Genomic DNA, 22,059 nt, shown 5'->3' on the forward strand with positions numbered 1-22,059 from the left:
AAGGAAATAACCACAGCTGTATACGACGGCTGTATAATTTTACACTTTGGAGTTATTTTAGTTTAATCCATCAATCTACACCTTCCCATTGTTAAAAGACTAGTTGTTAGTCTATCAGATCGTCATAGCCAGGACAGTTTTGTAGTGGAATTAAACAAACAAAACTAAAACCGGGTGTCTTATTTGTTATCAATAGAAATTTCCAAACTGCGCAGTAGAGAGTGTAGGCAAGCTTTCAAAGACCTAAAATTGTTGACATTACTCTGCCTCTATATTTTAGAGACCTATCCTTTTTTAATCTAAATGTAATGACATACAATCTTATGTGACCACAGGCAGAGAAAACTACCGAACTGGGGCACACAGCACGGTACTGTTTGAATGATTGCCTTCTCAGGCAAGAGTTCTCTTTCTCAACAGATTACCAAATTCGCTAAAAACGCCCCAATGTCGAAGGCATTTAAAGCTAGTCTGAAATCAACTTTAGTCGCAAACTCTTTTTACAACACGGACGAGTTAATGGCATTCAATTGGGAGTCCCTCGATTGGCAGAATGACTAGGGACTAGAGTGGTACAATTCCAATGAATGAGAGAGAGTGTGACGGCAAACAATGTATGTATGAAAGATACTTTTGTCGTAGAGTAAATGGAAAATTTTAGCTTTCCAAAGTTGACGATTTTTATAAATGTTTTTTAAGTGTTTTATGGAGTACAAGATTTATTATTATTAGATGGAGTCATTTACTTTGAGGGATTTTATATGACCAACTGGGTTTTTGATGTATGAACATTTTTGACCCCCCCCCCCATCTGGGGTATTTTGGGGGTAAGTCAAATCTCTTTAATAGGAACCCCTAGCAAGTGAAACCTAATTTAAAAGATATTTGAAAAAGAAGAAGAATGGCGCAAACTAGAGGTATCTAATATTGCTCCCTAAAATTTGGTGGTATCCCACGTTATCTGTTATTGGTTACCAGTTAGTGTCTGAGACACATTCAGTCAACTTTAACAAAGTAACTGAACTTTTAAAACGAGGTGTCACGTGCTAGGGATTCCTTTTTAATAATTTCGGCTTGCCCCCAAATTACCCTAGGAGGTATTTAGGGGGTTGAGTGGTCAAAAATTTAATACATAAAAAAACTCCTCAGTTAGTCATGTAAACATCCCCCAAAGTAAATCATTCCATCCCCTATTCATAAGACAGTTGTTAGGGGGGGGGGGGGGGGAGGGGCGGTTATATATTATATACGAGTATAGGCTAACCACAGACACATTTAATTTCTGTCTGTCAGCTCAATATTTCGAAAACTAAGTGGCCTACAGACTTGAAACTTTCGATGAACTTTATTTATATATCAGGAACACTGAGCTCGATTATGGTACATGTAACTCAATGGAACTTTGCTGAGTGTTACAGAAATTTTTACATTGGTCTTATAGGTAACCATGATGACAACGAGAAAATAGCTGAATACATAAATTTGTTAAAAACTAAATACACCCATAAGAGATTCTAACAAATATAATGTAGATTTTACATTTCATAAAACTTCTTTTCAACTTAATTTCTACAAACAACGAGTTCTACAAGATGCTTCATTTTCCTGTCAACTTCTTTTTGAATTTGAACTTCTCTCTATATGATCCCAGCACATTTAGAGAGTGAAATGAGCTATAAATTATAAATTTTGCATGCAACCTCAGCAAAGTCTGTAAATGCACGTGGTGCGGGCGTACTTCTACCTTGTACTTGAAAAGTCCCGGAACTTAGTCTCGGTTTAGTAATTGTTTTAATATTTCTTGTAAAGCAATAAGACTTGGTATATCAACCTTACCCATAAAAATCTAATTTTTATGCGATTCTCAAGTTTTCATCTTATCAGGAGGTCAATATGTTTTCTATATTTTAAAAACTTAAACTATAGCTTATGTGTAGTTTTAACGACCTTAAACCCGGACTCTGGCATTAAAAGGGACCGATTAAATTTAGTTTATTACAATTTTATTTAACTTTCACAATGCGTATCTCTATATCGGTTATATTGTGTAAGACAGAGTGATTCACACATGACTAGTTTTCACATTATAGAGGTTATGTAAATCTTTAACATTTATAACAAGTCATTTAGATAGGACAAGGCACCACGTGCGTCTGAAATCATTTATCTGATAAGATAGATTGACTGATTATGACTCAGTAAAGGAAGCAAAGTAATTGTTGGTACACCCCATTCTTCTGGTAGTAAGTATTACTCATTGTGTATAGTTAAAGTTTAAAGTTTGTTCCACTCCTGAGTGTACTCCAGGTCACAGGAACCACTCAGACTTTTGTATAGGTTTGTATAAAATCTGATATTGATTTGCTCTTTCAGGGATTTGTGATCAGGACTTCTAGAAGTTAATTCTGTTATGTGATAGCAACTATCTCTAGGGTTGTTCTTTTCGTCGCCATGAGTGAGGAGTAGCACAGAAGATTCTTAAGGTCGGACACAAGGACGTCCAAGCCAGATTGAGTCCAAGGGGTCACGATTCCCCCCAAATTTTTAATTTTGTCAATTACTTTTTTAGTAAACTATTATTATTATTATTATTTAAATAATTCAGTATTACTGATATGTACTGCTGAAAGATCGTTCTCAGCAAATAAACGGGTCAAGAACTATTTAAGGACACAATGGGGCTTACTCCCTTTTCACTAAGGGAAAATATCATATCCTTCGATAACTTAATTGTTGATTTAATTTTTTAATTGATAGGAGCTATTTAATTTTTAGGATGATAAATTTTGTTGATTCTTTTATGTACGTTAACACATGGCTATATGGCATTAATATTTATGATCTTCATTCCTTCATCCATCTGCTCTGAAAGGAAAGTAAATATGACTAATTTTACCAGCCGAAGTTAGGGCTAAGAAACCTTCTCTGACACTTAACCTGGGGACCAACGGCTTAAAGGCGACTTCGGAACCACCACCAATCGCCGGGCAGGCGGGCTGCTTGCAAGGACAGGATCTCTCAGCGGTCACCCATCCAAGCAGCAGCCACGCTCGACGTTGCTTCATCCGGTTATCTTGCGATAACCGTTGTACCCGCTACACTGCGCCATTGGCAGTGAAGAGGTTTATTAATAGCGGAATGTCTCCTCGCTGTGACTTGTTCTATGTAACTTCTCCACTGCTTTATCTAGGCTAGTCTTATGCACCATTTGTCAGTTCTGCCATTTTAAATATACGCATCCAAACCCTTTTATTGGATGCTTCGATATTTTTTTTGGATATTCAAATAAAAATCTCAAACTATGCTGTAATTTTTCATTGAAATTCTCAAAAAGTATATACTAAAAAGGGAGTTTGAATTTAGAATTAAAGTTTATCTTTAAAATTAGACACTTCCCATATTGCTATGGTGAAAAATAAGGGCAGAAAACTTTATGTAACTTATAGGGATAAATTCAAGGCCGTTTCACTGTAACCAGTTCTTAATCTTCTCAAGAATGTAATCAATAAAATCCAACATGTTCTGTACAAAACATCGTGATGAAGGTGTACTACAATGTTACTAATGTCTAGACAATGTTGGCGGCCTCTGTGCTTCTGTCGGTATGTGCGGCTGTGATGGGTGCCCCTCCAAACCTCCACAACCCTCCTGCAGCGCCCAATCTGGACTTGCTACTCAACCACGGTGACCTCCACAATGTGAATGGCCTTACGTCTAAGAGGGAAGCAGACCGTCCCATTGAGAACATGTACAATGCACTCGATGTGCAGTCCATGGTCAAGGCTTTTGATCCTAAGGTATGTATAAATCCAATGATGTGGTCTTGAGACAAACTTTACAATATTTCACCACATAACTCAAGGATCTAATACATTTGACAATTTATGGTCTTACAGAGTGTATGTATGAGAAGAAAAAAGAAAAAATATGAATAGAAATAAATTTATGTTCTTAAAGAAATTTAATTTTTTTAAATCATAGCTTAGCTTGTAATTAATGCTGTAATTATTCTAACGTTGTTTATGGTTATGGCTTACTTCGACATAGTTTTATGTTCGGTTTTACGTTAATGAAGCTCAAATTATTAAATTCAGTAACTCCATAAAATTGCTGAATACTGTTTTCACAATAAATCACATGGCTGTAACGATTTAATAAAAATAAAACTTGTTAAAAATGCATTTAATTGTTTCGATCCATTTGATTCTTGGTAAAACATTAATTTGTTATGATATTTTTATAGTAGTAGATAATCTATAACGAAATAGAATTCATAACAGGTATTTGCTTTATTATAAAATGTTGATAGTCAATCCAAAAATTAAAAAATAAATAAAAATCTAAACACAATTTCAGAGAAATTTTCGGATCAACCGATTAGTCAATCATCAGTCTAAATTAAAAGGTTGCCAAATTTGAAAAGCGGCCAAACAACGTAACTTAAATTTTTCAACAGATAAAGAGTTGTAATAAACCATTGCGGATTCAAAATATGGCATTGAGAAGTTAATTTAGAAAGAAGTAGTAAAAAAATATAATTGGCCCAACCCCGTTTCCTTATTACCCGCCATATCGTTTCTGCCGTGACGATCGCTATTTACTATTGGCTCTGGCAGGTTTCCAGTGGTTGGTCGTTCAGAGTTGACTCACAACATGTTCGTTGTGATTCTTGACTTACGCGTATCACCAAGTTCTGATACGATTTGTTTACATAACCTAGATTGTAGTTATGTGATAGGACAGTTATTCACCTGAGGAAGAGATCAGATTGTAGGTCTCGAAACGTAGTGTTACTTATTTCTTATATTACTGGACGTAGGCAATTGTCCGAAAAAATCCTTTACTCTTCACTCCCATCATCAAAAATAAAAAGAGTTGTCCGGATCCTTTTGGCTATAAATATAAATATATCACATTTACAATATCTTTTGAAATTCGATAAGAACTTAGTTACAAGAGATATCTGTCTAACAGCTGGTGGTAGTCAACGAGCAGCACGGAGAGTTGCCTGCAGGGATCCACGACGCCCTAGTGAAGAGCCTCATCTCTGACCTCCACGCTGCAGATGTACCTGTCGTGTACGCTCAGAAACGCAACATCCCCCTCGCCTAGACTAGGGGTTGAGCCTCCTCGATGTTACTGTTTTGAAGGATGTAAGGATATTTATAAACTTAAGAAATAAATAAACCTGATTGCATTTTGTTTAAATCAAACTCTCCTTTTATTACCCTAGATTGTTCTCTTCGTACGTAATATAAGGGAATACACAAGAATCTCGATTAACCGGAATCTGCTTAACCGAATTCCTGGACTAACCGAATCAAATTCTGAGAAAATCTGTGCTTCACTTACAATAAATGAACCGATACAACAGCGTTTAAAACGATCCGACATCCGACTGCACTCATGGAGATTCTTCAGAGAACTTACTAACTGACTGTAAATTTGCTGCCCACAATTAGTAAAATTCTTCCTTAAATCAAAAGGAACCTACTTTTCAAGTTTCTAGCCTCTAAGACCTTTCTTTCAAGAGTTATCACTTAGACAGAAATATAGGCAATAACACGAATTTATAAATTACCTGTTACGTCCTTAATGACGTCATTGTAACAAAATAAACCTCAAATTATTTCCACTGTAGTATTATGTATCGATAAGCATAAGCCATGCTAACACACGTTTTAGCTATAAAAATGATAATAAAGTAAACAATTTGCAACACAAGGAAACTCATGGTCAGTCTTATTCTGCGGTTGTATGGTGAATTTTTAGTTTGTGCTACTAACTTGACGCTGTGTTTCAAGCAAGTTTATGTTTTTGACGTAGAGTCTTTTAGAAGTTAATTGTTAGAATTTAAAACCTGAAGAAGAGAGTAGATACCAATCCTTGAAACGTTATACTTTTAACAATGGTAAATGTCTGCAGTTCTATAATCCCTTTAAGTTAGCAATCGTCAATAACGATCTTTAGACAACGAGTCTCAGAAATGCAAATAAACAATAAAACTGTACATTATACAGTGCATAAGAGCCATTACTACTGAAAAACAATCTTATAGTATTCATTACAAGAATGAAATTTTGTTTTTACATTGCAATAAGTGTTAAAGAAACACTGGTAAATGGTAAGTTGGGTGGCATTAAAAGAGAAAAGGAATGATGTAAAGGGCCCTTTATCGACAAACTGGCTCTTTCAATTGAACCAAAAAATCTGACACGCAGAATATGGACGGACACTATCTGACCATACAAAGTTGTAACGATCAACTTTTTCGGGGGTAAACTCAAATTTATTTCGATGAGTGAGTTTGTAGTGGTTAATAACATATGTGTGCTATTAATAATGAGGGAAAGGCAACATTATATAATAACTTGTATATGTGTATGTTACGAGATCTTTTAGAACGTTGAATGGTTTTATTTGTATCTGGCAGAAAATGTGAGGTAAAAGAAATTTTGAAGAGGTGCCTCAGAAAAACCCTAGAGGTGATTCACATAAGTATCCCATTAGCTAAAATATGCAATCTGAATTGACCGAAGCTCACAAATCATACAACAACGCATGAAAAGCAACTATATTAATTTGTTAACACTGTAAATATAAGTAGAACCAGCTCAATATTTGGAAACCACGCAAGCTCAACTACAATACAATATATATTGTATATATATATTGTATATGAATACAATTAGCAAATACAAGTAAGGCATTGTTAACGTACAAAAATTAAATTGGAAGAGGAACTTTCCTGAATTTTTATCGCCAACCATACAGTTTTGATGGGGAAGATATCGAAAAGACTAAAAGTATCAGACGTTAATTTTCTTTTTGGATCATGTTTTTCTACGAGTAGCCTCGACTTGTCAAAATCCAAACGTTAGACATGTAAATAATAATTGTATTAATCAGGCATTTCGATGAACAGACTAAAAGTCGCAATTTTCAACCAAAGAGTCCGTATTCATCTGCTGACTTAACTGCTGATTGCGGATTTGACGGTTGATTTAGTGAATGGAACATGGGGGGTGAGGGGTGGGCCTATTTTACAGGTTCATCTGTATCCAGAATGAACCGATAAAAATGAGCCTACCGCGTTCCTTGCTTTACGCCTTCTTCTTTCCTCAGTAACAACCTCAATTTGCTATTGGCCACTGCACTGATCAGTTGTCAGTGGTTGTTTGTTGCGTGCCTTCTTTAGTTTAGTTTACTATAACTATTTGAAGTTTTATTAATTGCACTTCTCACAGATAGTGTGACTGGAGTAGACACAAATGATGTTGTTTTTATTCTAAACTTACGTGTTTACAACGCCTTGAAATTATTTGTTTATTTTAATGTAGGTTTTAATTATGTGTCAGATTAGTTATCCACCTGAGGAAGAGATCAGATTGCAGATCTCGAAACGTTGTGTCGCTGATTTTTTGCATCGCTGACGATGGTAAATATTATAAAAGCTACTTCAAAGTTCTTGCAATGTCGTAAATGAACTTTAAACAACGAAAAGGGTTGGTTTTACGCGTGTCAAGATAAAAAAATATTGTTTAATATTTTCAACCCTCTCAATACCGTTCTATTTCGACCCCAACGTAACCTAGTTCGGTTGATGGTCGAGGGGCAATTCCTCTGATAATTTCATTACAGCCTATGTTATACGTGGATACAATGAAAATATTGAAACACGCAACAGTTTCCGACACAAGAAAACGACACTTCACTGGACTACAAGGAAACAAACATTTTCTACAAATCAAGCTCACCATATCTTTCATAGGGAAGAGACTGTTGATGTACAGGGCGTTCCTCCACCAGTAGCGGTCGCAGTTGATCTGGTCCAAGGACACCGGTTCGAACACTGAGTTGTTCTTGATCCACCTCATGTTCAGCTCGGCCACTCCCAACACGAACATGTACGCTGGCGTCAATCTGTGTAACACATGTCTGACATTACTTGGTTGGTTCGAACACTGAGTTGTTCTTGATCCACCTCATGTTCAGCTCGGCCACTCCCAACACGAACATGTACGCTGGCGTCAATCTGTGTAACACATGTCTGACATTACTTGGTTGGTTCGAACACTGAGTTGTTCTTGATCCACCTCATGTTCAGCTCGGCCACTCCCAACACGAACATGTACGCTGGCGTCAATCTGTGTAACACATGTCTGACATTACTTGGTTGGTTCGAACACTGAGTTGTTCTTGATCCACCTCATGTTCAGCTCGGCCACTCCCAACACGAACATGTACGCTGGCGTCAATCTGTGTAACACATGTCTGACATTACTTGGTTGGTTCAAACACTGAGTTGTTCTTGATCCACCTCATGTTCAGCTCGGCCACTCCCAACACGAACACATGTACGCTCCCCGATCAGTGTGTACAGTCAATCTGTGTAACATATGTCTGACATTACTTGGTTGGTTCGAACACTGAGTTGTTCTTGATCCACCTCATGTTCAGCTCGGCCACTCCCAACACGAACATGTACGCTGGCGTCAATCTGTGTAACACATGACTGACATTACTTGGTTGGTTCAAACTGTGCAATTATAGTATAGTGGTTTAAATGGTAGTTCAGGAGGTAAGAGTAAATTTGGGTGGTTTAGGAACACAGCCTTGTGTTGTTGAAATCGATAATAAAATTTCCGTAAGAACGAAATCGATTTTGTGCCGCGCTAGTTTTGGTGTAGTAGTATTTCGACGGTACTAATAGAATTAAATATATTAAACAAATATTTTTTTCTCAACTGCATTATTTTTAGCTTGACTTTTAAAAATTGTTTTGAAAATAATTCGTCAGTTGTGCATTTATAATTAACATGTTATTTAGTTAGCATTGTAAATGTAAACTAATTGCCTGTGTTATTTTACAAATAATACAAATTTGTAATGTACATAAAGTCTATGTTTTTATTTACTTCATGAAATGATGGAAATAATCATTGATATTATGCATTTAAAGAACTCCTCTCGTACATAATGAGAATTCAGGTGTAATGTTATATGATTAAATTGTAGCTCTATCATAGAAAAGAGCTTGTATTGGATTCAATTGGTGAAGTATACAGTTCGATATATGAAACAAAAGAATTCAGTTGTTTAATTCAAACAGTAATTCCTTGTTTAAAGTCTGCTGTTGACGATGGAAGGTTTGAAAGGATAATATGATTTCGGAGATTTGCCATCGTTATATGTTACAAAATGTATAGGACAACATTTCGAGGATTGAAAGTCAATTTTCTTTCTCTTCTTTTTATCTTTATTTTCTCTCTGTTGTAATGGGATGTAATTTTAAGGGGATGGATTTCGCTCCTCAAAACGTGTGTTATACGTTTTGTAAGATATAGGCCTAACTATGACAAGTATCCGATATCCTATCATCCTTTCAAACAAAATGTATAATACAACGTTTCGAGGACTGAAACTCAATTTTCTTTCTTTTCTTTTCTCTCTTTTGTATTGGACTGACTATTTTTCCCCGATGAAAAGGATCAATTTCAATCCTCGAAACGTGTTTTATATGTTTTGTAAGATAAAACTATGACAAATATCCGAAATCTTATCACCCTTTCAAACAAAATGTATAACAAAACGTTTCGAGGACTGAAACTCAATTTTCTTTCTTTTCTTTTCTCTCTTTTGTATTGGACTAACTATGTTTCTCCGATGAAAAGGATCAATTTAAATTCTCGAAACTTTGTGTTATACGTTTTGTAAGATAAAACTATGACAAATATCCGAAATCTTATCACCCTTTCAAACAAAATGTATAACAAAACGTTTCGAGGACTGAAACTCATTTTCTTTCTCTTATTATTATCTTTCTTCAGTAATGGACTAACTATTTTCACCTGATGAAGAAGGATAAATTTCAATCCTCGAAACGTCGTGGTAAATATTTTGTAACATATAACGATGGCAAATTCCGAAATCCTGTCATCCTTCCAAACAGTAACATGCAGGAAACGAATTTTCTGTTTACTTCTAGATGGGTTTTGTAACATATTTTAATCTAGATTAGTAACACTCAAGCTTTCAAGAAGATACTCTGGCTGACCTGATGAACCGATAGCCGACAAGGGTGAAGAACCTCCTCGCTCCGTACTGGAACTGGGAGCTGCAGTCCTGGCTGCGTCGGGCGACAGGTTCAGGTCGGAGGGTCTTGAAGTACAGGTACGTCACCAGCAGTCCACTGTACAGTACGTACACTTTAACTGTCAACTCCTTGTTAGGGTTATACAACTCACCTAATCTTTACGATAAGTAGAGCACAGTATTTTCAGGAAATAAATGTAAGTACTATTGAAATTTTTGATAAATGCTTTCATTAAAGTACTAAAATATTTATACTAAACCATTCAAACCCTACCAGTCACGATCTGACACGGGAAAATAAAGTAATTTGCAAGTATGATTTAAAGGGGTTTCCTTTAAACGAGTATTTAAACAAATATTGTATTCAATGAATATTCACTAAAGCAATGTTCAAACACAGAGAATTCGATGTGAATGTCGATTTTAGCTCCAGTTCACCTTTCTCTTAGTGCAGCGTCTGATGCTGGCAACGAAGAAGCGCAAAATGAACTCTTTACGTAGTTTCGAGATCAGACACACAGACTGCAAAATATAGTGTAATTTAGATGAAGAAGTATTCTCATTTTTCCATCAGGTGCACAATTATTTTATCTCTTCAGACGAACATGACTCTACATTCCAGGAGTCAAGTCTGTGACAGCGTCAGATTTCAGACGCTGCACTAAGAGGAAGGTGAACTGGAGGTAAACTTAAAATTCACATTGAATAAACCCTTCCCACCATAGCTGCGTTATGTACAGAGAACTTTTTGTATGGTTTTTAAAATCACAGTTATAAACATTGATCAGGTGGTAAAGTTATGTTAAAGTTGCCCAGGTAAATTTGAATACTCTCATTTTGTAAAATGTATGCCAGATAAATTACAGAAAGTATGTGAGTTAAAAAACAAATTAACCTATTACTCCGAACATAGCCGAGGGTTTTAAACATTTACACTGATTTAATTCATTGCTAATTGTGTTTGGATATAAAATAAATGTATGATTATATACGGACACACCTATGCATGAATTTAAATTATTTGGTGCTGCAAAAATAGATGATCAAAATAGTACTGTAAATAATTATATGAAGAATGATTGTTTGTGTTTGTAGCTTGTAAAAATTAAAATTAAACCTATATAACTTTCATGGTTAGATATAGTAATAGAATTACGTTATGATTTTAGCATTAAGTAAGTAATCTTTTCTTTATAATTTAACATAAATTTTAAAGGTCATAGTGTGTCAATCATATTTTTTAATTTAAAACGTAAAAGAATCATTTTATTCAATTTTCTAGCTGAGAAAAAAGTAGAACATTTGAAAAATATAATAACGAAATCTAGAAAACATTAATGCTCACGCAGATTTTCGGTCATTATTCATCATTATGTTAAACAAAAATTGAAAACCCCTTTGTTATTCTTTTGATATATATATATATATATATATATATATATATATATATAATATATAGGTAGATCTTATAAAAATTGACCAAATTTTGAAATATAAATTGTTAAAAAATCCAAAACGGAGGATTAACGCTGAGAAGAAACAAAAAGGTTACTAAATATGTTTGACTGGAGTTTTAATCCATACAAAGAATTATAAACATTACATAATTTTACGCATTTTTGTTGGTTTTTTCAATCTATAGCCTAAATAAACAACAATCAGTGAGTTACCTGATGAAGAAGAAAGTATCAACAGAAAACGTTGCGTTACTGACGGTCTGGAACATGAAATTCCTCTCTGTCAAAGTCCTCAGAGTCTTGTTTTCTGTAAAAAAATCACAAACAATATTGTTTTATGCAGTTTGTAAAACATTACAGAAAATTAAACAATAGTACTTTGGCAAAATCCGGAGGCCACTCTGTCCCTATCTACTACTCGTTATTAGGGGATGTAAGTACTGTACGTTTAGATTAGTTATCATAAATATGTAAATATGTACCAAAGTTGAAATTGACTTTTACAAGCGTTCACGTAGTTTTATCTTCAATTTGAGTACTACCTCGAGGGATGTTTGTCTTTTTTTCGCCAGAAGTACCAAATCGTCCAACGTGGCGTTAGCAAACCGATCGAAAATGCCTGGCCATCTGTGCAGGCTCGGTTGCTTCGCACTTCTGGGGAAAAAAGAAAGACATCTCTCGAGATAGTTTCTAAATTCAAGCTTAGATCACGTGAGCGCTCGTAAATTTTAACTTTTTACACTCAATGAAAACATGTTCTTGGAATTCGGGAGGAAGTTACCTGCGATGGCGAACACCTGAAGGTATGTGTGGACCATGATGACCCAGGCAAGACTGAAGAACCGAAGACCATGGACGCACGTCAGAGAGTCCTTGGGAGCTGCTCCGCAGTGCAGGATCTTCCGGGCGTTGGACAGGGCGGAAAAAGACAGGAATACTTGTCCAAGGACACTCACAGGTTCTGTAACATCGAAGCTTGTACATTACTGCTCAGCCTTCACTACGTCATAGACGTGTAACATTTTATAGTTCTGTACTGTCAGTGTTGTAGGGGACCAAACAAAATATCCTCATACATTATATAAATGTATCCTTAATAGTTTTAAATATTTTTACAAATCCATATAGAAGTCTGATTCCATATTTTCGAGTGCTGCCACTAATATGATTTTGGCTAGAAAATATACTTGAGAAAAATTAAGTAGTGCTAATATATTGCACAAATTATGTGTTTATATTTTACCAAATAAATAGTCTTGGAAAATTATTGAAATGTTAGGGCTCCAACAGTTATTTTAGTCACAAATAATTCTTAAAATTGCTCAGAATTAGGATGTTTTGGCGTAAAAAAAACTAAATTTGAATTGCTTAGCTACAGAGAGAAACAAATTTTCATTGAGCTTAAATTAGGGTATGGACGTTGGATTCTGTCTTCCGTTTCCAAATGTGGATAGAACTGATTCCATGAACCGTAGTATGGTCATTTTTGTTTATTTGAAACACCCTCTTCCTGACAACTTTACAATGATGACGTTTTACCTCTAAAAGAATCAGATTCAACAGTTCGTTTAGTCACCAATCATTCATCTAATTCTTCAGAATTAGGAAGTTTTGGTATATTAAATTAAAAAACTAAAAATTGAATTGCTTTAGCTATAAAAAGAAATTAGATTTTCATTGAGCTTAAATTAGCCTATAAACGTTGGATTCTGTCTTCCGTTTCCAAATATGGGTACAGCTGATTCCATGAACCATAGTAGGACCATTTTTGTTTATTTAAAACACCCTCTTCCTGACAACTTTATAATGATGACTTTGTACCTCTAAAAGAGTCAGAGGTGGAGATGTCAGAGTCGGAGTTGCCCTTGTGGGCGAGTTGGCGCATGTCTGCAGAGATCTTATCCAGGGGTGAGGCCAGCTTGTTGTCAGCCTCATTGTTGTTACTAGGGGCCTTATCTCGCCTACGCTGCTGCCTCTCCAGATGATTCTCGTACGCTGTGCCGACAGCAATCATCACCAGAAGAATTGCCGTCACAGTCCTGAAACACGTTTGTGTTAGTAATATTTGATTGTCACTAGGCAAGATACAGACAATTCATACGATGAAATCATTAGAACCTAGAGATCGTCAAAAGATTTCCCGACACAGTCCAGAAACAAGTTTTGTTAGTACTCTTTGAACGGCATTACAGAGACAATTCATGCGATGAAATCATTCGAACGTAGAGACCATCAAAATATTTCCCGTCACAGTACTGAAACATATTCAGGTCAATAATCTTTTATTGTTACTGGAGAAGAAGATAAAGAGAAAAAGAAATTTACGCGATAAACCATTCCAAAGTAAAGATTATCAAAGGGTTTCCCGTCACAGTCCTGGAACAAGTTTGGGTTAATAATATATGTTTGCCACTGGAAATAAAGATAAAGAACATATGCATGAGATGGAGCCATTCAAACAATTGTACTGTCCATCCAGGAGTGCCAACTGTTTATACCGATTTATAAAATTGAAGTTCTTCTAAATCTAAAGGCGTATTGGAGATTTTCCAACTGTTGACGTGTTGTCTCTCCGTCCCAAAATCCTGGATGCAACTTAAATTGTTTACACCTTAGCTCTACTATATATAATAGGATCTGTAAACTGTAGAGCATAAATGAAATTATCAGTTAGCGAGATGTTAACAAGTCCAGTTGCATATTTTAGGTGAACGTGTTTAAAGAGAGAGGAAGATGGATGTAGGCATTATTCTCTCTTTCGTATAAAATGCCAATGAAGAAGATTTGGATTTGAATATATTACTATTGTGCTGTTAATCTAAGTCTATAATTATCAGAATCTCATCAGATTTGTCTACCAAGTCGATTTACAAAAATACTACAATAATATTCTCTTTGTTTGAAGGTTATTTTTGACGATGGAAGGATTGTGAAGGAAACAGGATTTTTCCGGACATTTGCCATCGTTCAGTGAAACAATTAATCAGTAACACTACGTTTCGAGATCTGCAATCTGATCTCTTCTTCAGGTAAAGAACTAACCTAATACATAATATTACAAACTAGGTTAAAATAAACAAATCTTACCAAAGCGTTGTGGCACGCCTAAGTCAGGAATCACAACCTACATGTTGTTTGTCAACTTCACTAACTCTATAAACATGCACTTAATAAAAAACTATACAAAACACTAATCATTAAAACTGAACTACGGAATACAGGTCACAATGCGTCTTCATTCGTCTACTAACCACCTACGACTAACCAAAGGGACTAGCCAATGGTAATCCTAGTTTGTAATATTATGTATTAGGTTAGTTCTTTACCTGAAGAAGAGATCAGATTGCAGATCTCGAAACGTGGTGTTACTGATTAATTGTTTCACTGAACGATGGCAAATGTCCGGAAAAATCCTGTTTCCTTCATAATATTCTCCTTTATACATTAGAACACATTGTTTATCCATATTTAATGAGAAATGGGGTTTCCCATGTTTAAATTACAATTACACAAAGTTGTAAAATGGATTAAATTTTTAACTAATGAAAATAGCCATTTCACTAACAACTTTCACAATACTTATGTTCAAAATCATCTCATAACAATATAATATAAGGTGAAATGAAAATTTGAACAAATAAAATAGATTTATTACGTTGTAAAATACAACGGCATTTTCTCCGCAATTCGGGTACGGAAGTGTAAGGCTGATATGGTATTTAAAATATTGCAGGCACCCTACTTTCAACAGAACAATATGCAAAGTACAAAATTCATAATTTGTTCCTAACTAATTCCTATTTGGAATCTTTGCTATTAGGAACCAATTATATTCAAAATTAGTACAAACTTGCTTTCTAAATTATACAGAATACATCTTTAAACTGTTAAATATAATTAATTAAAAAAGTACGTTTTTAGGATTTGTGTTTGTAACGATTTAAATTTTGTGGGTTTTTCATTCGAGTACTTTTTATTGAGTTATTGAATTAGATATACAATATGAAATTTTAAGCTGTACAGATTTAATGCAGTAACAATATCTTTCTATCAATTCTATAACTAGAACATTATTGTACTTAGAACCAATACAATAAATAACAATAAGGAGTTTCTTTCATTAAAAAAACTTCTAATGTTGTTTTTGAAACAAATATGGCAATTCCAATGTGTTAATACAATATCTACAAACGTATATTTTTTTAATGAGTTGCAAAAAAGTTAAAAACAAAAAATACAATTTTTTATCAGTTTTATTTTTCAAATGTATACATTTTTTATGTGTATGCGAAATTTACCTATAAACAATAATTGTTATTTAAAACAAAAATTATTTAAATCAATGATTTCTAACTTGGCAATGGCTACACTAGCAGATGACTTTAGGGTTTTGGTAAGTTTGATTGATTAAAACGAAATCAGACGTTTTTTTGTCAGGGCAGATCATATTTTGGAGGTGCTCATTCACCAACATTATTTAACATAGATCACCCAGACTCCCATCGATGGATACGGCCCTGTATACAACTTGCTTGTGCAGCCACCGTAAAGCAGGTGCCGTGCCAGTTGCAAGAAGTCCAGCAGGCGTGCATACATCGAGTTCATTGCGACATTCCCGCGACCGGTGGCGCTTTCTCTCGGCGGTTAAGATAACTTTTACGTAACACGGCTAAAGCCAGTACCAAAGTACTAGAGCGAGCTTATTACTTGCGTGCAAAGACCAACATACCCATTGCTGCCTCGCGTTATGTTGCAACCTACTCGCTCGTTCGTCTCACTTTCTCGCTGAGTAATCGAAACACTTTCGGGCAATAGAGTACTAATGACGACTGTTTTTGTTTTTATTTGAAAATAATTATCACGACAAATATCCGGCAGTTTACGTGAGTTTAAACCCGCCTAAAGAAAAAAAAAAAAAACAAAAAACAAACAAACAAGTATGAGTAAAAGGCACTCAGAGAATGCTGTGATGAAAAAGGAAGCACAATAATTGTTACGTTTGCAATAGTTACAGTTTTACATATATTGCGGCAAAAATTATATACTGTACCATCATGTTGTATGTTGTTTGAAGTTTGTACTAAATTAAAAAGCTGTTTAGTGAGATAAAATTTTGGGAAATTAAGTTGATCATAATAATGAATAAGCGTATTGTACCTAAATCGAACACGTAAATTAATGCTGAATAAATTATTGATATACAAATAAAACCCAGAAATCAATAAATTAACCATTTAAAATTAATTAACCATCTCCACTAAAGTTTATTCTAGGTACGGCTTTGCACCAGAAACGTCAATAAAGTTCTGATGGAAGCTAGAATTGAAGTACATGATGTCTTAAATCATTGGAATAAAATATATCATAATATAATAACGAGACTTTACAGATTGCAATTGTACAGTAGATCAACTTGAAACACAAATGAACTAAGACGGAAGATTAATGAATCCTCGGAACTTGAGAACAAAGGCGAGAAAGATGACTCTAGCCAACGAGCTTGCAGACTATGGCGTCATCTGGTAACCACCGACTACTTCTCAACCTGTACGAGTTTTGTGGTTTATGGCCACTACGACAATAGCTCCATAAACTTGAGCCCTGTATGGATATAACTCATAGTACAGAATAAAATATAGATATACTAAATGCCATACTGCAGTTGGTAGAGTTGTCATGGTTAGTGATGACGAAATTATTACATTTGATTATATTTATATTTGAATAAAACGAACAGATATTTATGACCACAAATGTGTTTTCCCTGGAAATCTAAGGCTTCCATACTAGTTGTGAAAAATAAAAAAAGAATATTGGATTAGATGTCTTTGCCGGCTTTCGGTAGACAGTAGGCCTACGTGTAGCCTACCAAGAGGCTTGAAGCGGAAATTTCACATACACACAGTTCTTGCCAATGTCTGTATTTAGTTCAAAATTTATAAAAGTGTTCAGTATTTGGTTTACTAAAGGGCAATCTAAATTGTTATTGAATAATTATAGTTTTAATGTGACAAATTTATAAGGTGAAGAGGGATTTTTCCATATATACTAATCATGTTTGGCATATTTAAATAAAATGATTAGAACTAGTCGTAACAGTGTGCTCAAAATTAAAAAAATAAGATAAGTCTGACAGCCGTACCAATTTCTTCTTAAAAATAATTTTGAGTATCAAGAGGACAAAATAACGTAAAAAAACAAATTCTCTTCAGAGAACAAAACTGCGTTGCGCGCAAGGCCCGGAAACAGAATCAATTTCCAGTCCTGTAAATTATACTTGTTAAGCTAACCAGTGCTAAAATAAAAATCACAATTCTTAGTGCAATATAAAGTTACGACTGATCTAGTTGGGTTCAGTTAGTTTGGCGAAGTCAAATAGAAGAGCTATTGTTCCCACCATCATAGACCGGAATTGCTTTTTAAACCACAACGGTGAACCGGTAGCTGTTATTTACACTACGACACCAGTAGAATTTAAACCGTTCAGATCAATATCCGGCTTTCCGTATCCGGCTTTTCCCGATATCCGGCGCAGCAACAAGCCGGATATCAATGTACCAAAGTTCTAAGAGTAAAGACTCAGGAGGGAGTAAATTTGAGGAGCCGGGCGTTCGCCCGTGACAAGGTTATGCCACAAAACTCAAGGTCAACCCCGGCCCAGAAGAAAGTCACCAGCACAAGGACTGCCGGTCAATATCTGTCGCTGACCGGGAGATCGGGTTGCCTAACCACCCCACCACCCTTCTTCCTGTCACCCGTTCTGTAAAATCTAAATAAAATATTGCATTAATAACAATTTAGAAATGCAAGAAAAGCCGTAAACTTGATACTCTCAAAGAATTGTTCAGTTTAGTTCGTGTTTTATTTTTAACAATATTCTCGGACAGTTTATCTTATCAGCAGCTTATAAACCAACCGATAAGGAAGAAACAGAATGAGGATCTAACATCTGCACACGTCAACCTGTCTACTGTCCGCTCGGGTATGGATCTTGTGTGCGAGGTAGACATTCATCGTATTGTATCTTTGTCATTAGTCCTTATTTATTTTGTAGTTGTGTATGTATTATTTGTAACATTTTGACAACCCCATGTGGAGCATTTAAACTTTTTTAACCACCTGACGAACAAACATTCGTTCCGAAACATGCAATGAAGATCGACAACATTTGGAACTGCTTTGACAAGGTTTAGTACCATATTTTAGTTTAACTCAACGACTCAAACCCAATTTTGAACTATGGAAACAAGATACTCCTGCAAGAGGTAGCTGGACCTTCAGCTAACTCATACCTAAGATTGGGCGGAAATTGCACAGTGGGGAATTATTATCCTACATTTCCCTCTCTGGACAGTGACATTTTAGAACTTACTTATCCAATGTTGGAAATTTGTGAAACTTGAGTTACCATAGTGAGACTTCCACTAAATGACACCTCCTTCTATTGCTTAGGTGGGAAGCGCAAGATAGCCATTTGACTCTTTGCGGAATCTATCGTCTGGAAAAAGTACTCTGACCAACAGGTGATCATATTTTTCTAGAAGTCCTATATGAATAGTATTGGAATCAGTATAAAACTACCCAATCTAAAGTATGTGTAGCATAGAAGAAAAAAACAGATGTTCGGCTGCTATTTTGTAATGGTTGCAGATACGGGAAAAGTTTACTGTAAAAGTTGTTTATTATGAAAATATCTTAAATTTAAAATACAACACAGCAGATCTTTGCTTTAAAATATTTTAGTTAGTCTAAAGTTTGAATTTTAAAAATTTAGGATTGAGAGCTGTACCTACCCAAAAGTTTTGAACATCCTACCTTATGAGGTTTCTTTTGAATAAAATCTTTATGTAAAGTAATAAGTTAAACCAAACCGAATGATGATAACAGCAACTTGTGTATATGGGCGACATTTTAAAACGGATTAAGATAAAAAAGTAAAACACATTTTTAAATGTTAGGTTTGACGCAATCTTTAACATAATGCATCAATGTTTTCATTTCAACTTTTAGAAATTCGAACCCATGATCCTCAAGTTTTATAAAGAGTCTGTAAATTGAAACTAATTTTATCGGATAGTAAAGTTAGTTTGGAAATTATTAGCTCATACCGATCTCCTCATATCAACAGTATATATACAACATTAAAAAAAGGAAATGAAAGTAGCCTTCTTTCATAATGGCAATGCTACACAACATTAAATATACTGCATCCTGGTTGGTAAGGTGTTAATGTTTTATGTAAACTTCACTCGCTTTCTAGTTGGCACCAAAAGTACAGTTACGTATCACGCAAAACCATTCTCAGGGGCGGACATCCTAGAATGTGAAAGGGGGCAATAGAGATTGGCACGACGCGGTGTTGCTGTTACCGATGTATAAATGTTTTGTTAACAACCACAAATACAGGATGACATTTAAATGTCGAAATGGTGATAGTTAATTAACTATCAAAATAGGTTATGTAATTGTTAACAGATTAAATGTAACATAATTTTATTTTATTGGCTATATATCAAATAGTTACTAATTTAATTTTAAACGTTTATTCAAAAATGTTCCAATTACATGTTTATAATTTTATTAATTCTAAAACCAAAAAATTTGTTATAACTCAAATGACCGAAATATAGATCTGCCAATACCAATCCTACAAATACGACCGCCAAGCTAAAATTTTCAGACAAATTCGACATGGTTACCGAATAAAATTAAAAGTAAACATACATGTCGTGCATTAATGTAACTATTTAAATTACCACATTAACAAAATACCAGTGAAGTTAAATTTTGACAAACCTGACTACTTAAAGTGTATTATACAGTTCATGATGATTTCCAATTCCTATTGGTAGGTCTATCAATTGGCATAAGTGACTTTGGGCAATTTTCGTCAGAGTCAGATAATTTAGCGGAACAGGAAAATATTGATTGCTTATGGTTGAGAATACAATTATACGAATCCTACGTAAGTACATCGTAAATAATGCGTTTTAAATAATTTTAATTTTAAACTTTGCGGATTATTGAAAAAACATTTAAATTCTTGGAAATTTAAGAAAACTTTGTCAATATGAAATTTGTAAAACATAAACGATAATTTGTGAAATATTTATCTAAAAAATGTCTAATTGGTGAGTGGAGGCCTATTGTATTATACACGAAAGTTGGTATTTATAAGCAAAACTTCCATAAAACTATCCATAAAGGGATCATAAAACAAAATTCAGAAGGTATTAAAGAGCGCAGGCGTGCACGAAAGCACGAAGATTTGAGGTTATGTGAGCGACCTTGAGTAGTCGCGTCGGTCGACCTTGACCGTCACTACTGCACGTGTCTATGGACCAGCTGTTCTGTTCATCACTTTCCTCATCTTCCCTTGTGCAACCTGGTTAACAACTGGGAGTTTTCGTTTATTATCGTGTTATCGATTCCATTTTTTTTTTATTTCTACATTGCTTTAGTATTTTTCACTGGATTGCCCACGAAAAGTATCGTTTAACAACTTTAAAATTCGAATATCAAATTCCCAAACTATTTACAACTTTTAAAGTTAATTTCTCAAACAGAAAGTAGGGTTCGTGTTGTTGGTTAGTTACAAAAAACTGTTATTTAACGACAACCGTGTGTGTATATATATATAATGCTAGATTCAGTTGTACAAGGGGAATGATTGATTATCTGGAATATAATTGTTTCGCACTGTGATAATTCTTTCCTTCTCTCCTTGTGCGAGATAAGGAAGAATAGATCCTCATTCTCTCTCAAACTCCTGTTATCTACTAAAAACGTTATCTTGTAAACATTGGTCATATCTGTCTGTTTGGATAATTATTTACACTTTAAAAGTCTTTAAGAGCACGATTTTCAAATTTAAAGTTGTAAAGCATTAATTTTTGAAACTGGTGTACAACTTTTGTCGTTACGTTACGGTATGCTACTCATTTTTATTTTCCAGTACGCTACAGACCACAATTGTTTACCATAATTAGGAAATGACTAGTTGAAAGTGCCTGTCATTTGTATATACCAAATAGTTATTTGAATCTATATTTTTAGCCCACACCTACTCAAACTTTTCTAAAGGGTTTGTATACATTCTAATACTTGATTGCTTTCTCACGCATTTTTTATAATACACTCCAGAATATTATTCCACTACAGGGCAAAGTTTCCTCCTGGACTCTGAAGGTGCTGCCGCATTCCACACTGATGGCTAGAGGCATTAGATAAGATAAGATAGGAACAGTACCCGACCCTCATTCCTCCTTATAAACAAGGTGAATTACATTTCCGCGGAAAATAAAACCTCATAATGATGATTAACAGTGTGGTTGTTCCGTAGATAAGACTTTTCTAAGTTCAGTGTGGGCTAATACAATAGACCCAATTATTATTGACAACTTGTGTTTGATTGAGGTTTCGTAAATTTCAAAAACTTTATTCTATTTCTAGTCTTATTTTCGTAACTTTGAATCTTATAATTTCCTGGAGCTATGCTATTTATATA

The 22,059-nt window shown here is 34.8% G+C and overlaps 2 protein-coding genes across 3 annotated transcripts in view; one reads left to right on the forward strand and one right to left on the reverse strand.

The window, feature by feature from the left end:
* The window catches only part of LOC124361160 (nose resistant to fluoxetine protein 6-like), a 73,650-nt gene that overhangs the window by 34,464 nt on the left and 17,127 nt on the right, over positions 1-22,059 (reverse strand). The window contains exons 4-8 of the mRNA XM_046815200.1: positions 13,374-13,591; positions 12,334-12,513; positions 11,766-11,859; positions 10,058-10,192; positions 7,758-7,923 (exon numbers count right to left, since the gene is read on the reverse strand). Of these exons, the coding sequence (XP_046671156.1) occupies positions 7,758-7,923; positions 10,058-10,192; positions 11,766-11,859; positions 12,334-12,513; positions 13,374-13,591 (793 nt within the window). The remainder of the gene's footprint in view (positions 1-7,757; positions 7,924-10,057; positions 10,193-11,765; positions 11,860-12,333; positions 12,514-13,373; positions 13,592-22,059) is intronic.
* On the forward strand, positions 2,086-5,208 carry LOC124359969. 2 transcript variants are annotated; one of them, XM_046813174.1, is made up of 3 exons: positions 2,086-2,243; positions 3,573-3,797; positions 4,975-5,208. In XM_046813174.1, the coding sequence occupies exons 2-3, from the start codon at positions 3,576-3,578 to the stop codon at positions 5,110-5,112; spliced, it is 360 nt and encodes a 119-aa protein (XP_046669130.1). In that variant the 5' UTR covers positions 2,086-2,243; positions 3,573-3,575; the 3' UTR covers positions 5,113-5,208. The 2 variants fall into 2 exon arrangements, with proteins under 2 accessions (XP_046669130.1, XP_046669129.1); XM_046813173.1 differs by having other exon boundaries at positions 2,184-2,337.

Source organism: Homalodisca vitripennis, chromosome 4 (genome assembly GCF_021130785.1).
Source record: "Homalodisca vitripennis isolate AUS2020 chromosome 4, UT_GWSS_2.1, whole genome shotgun sequence".
In the NCBI taxonomy this organism is placed as follows: Eukaryota; Metazoa; Arthropoda; class Insecta; order Hemiptera; family Cicadellidae; genus Homalodisca; species Homalodisca vitripennis.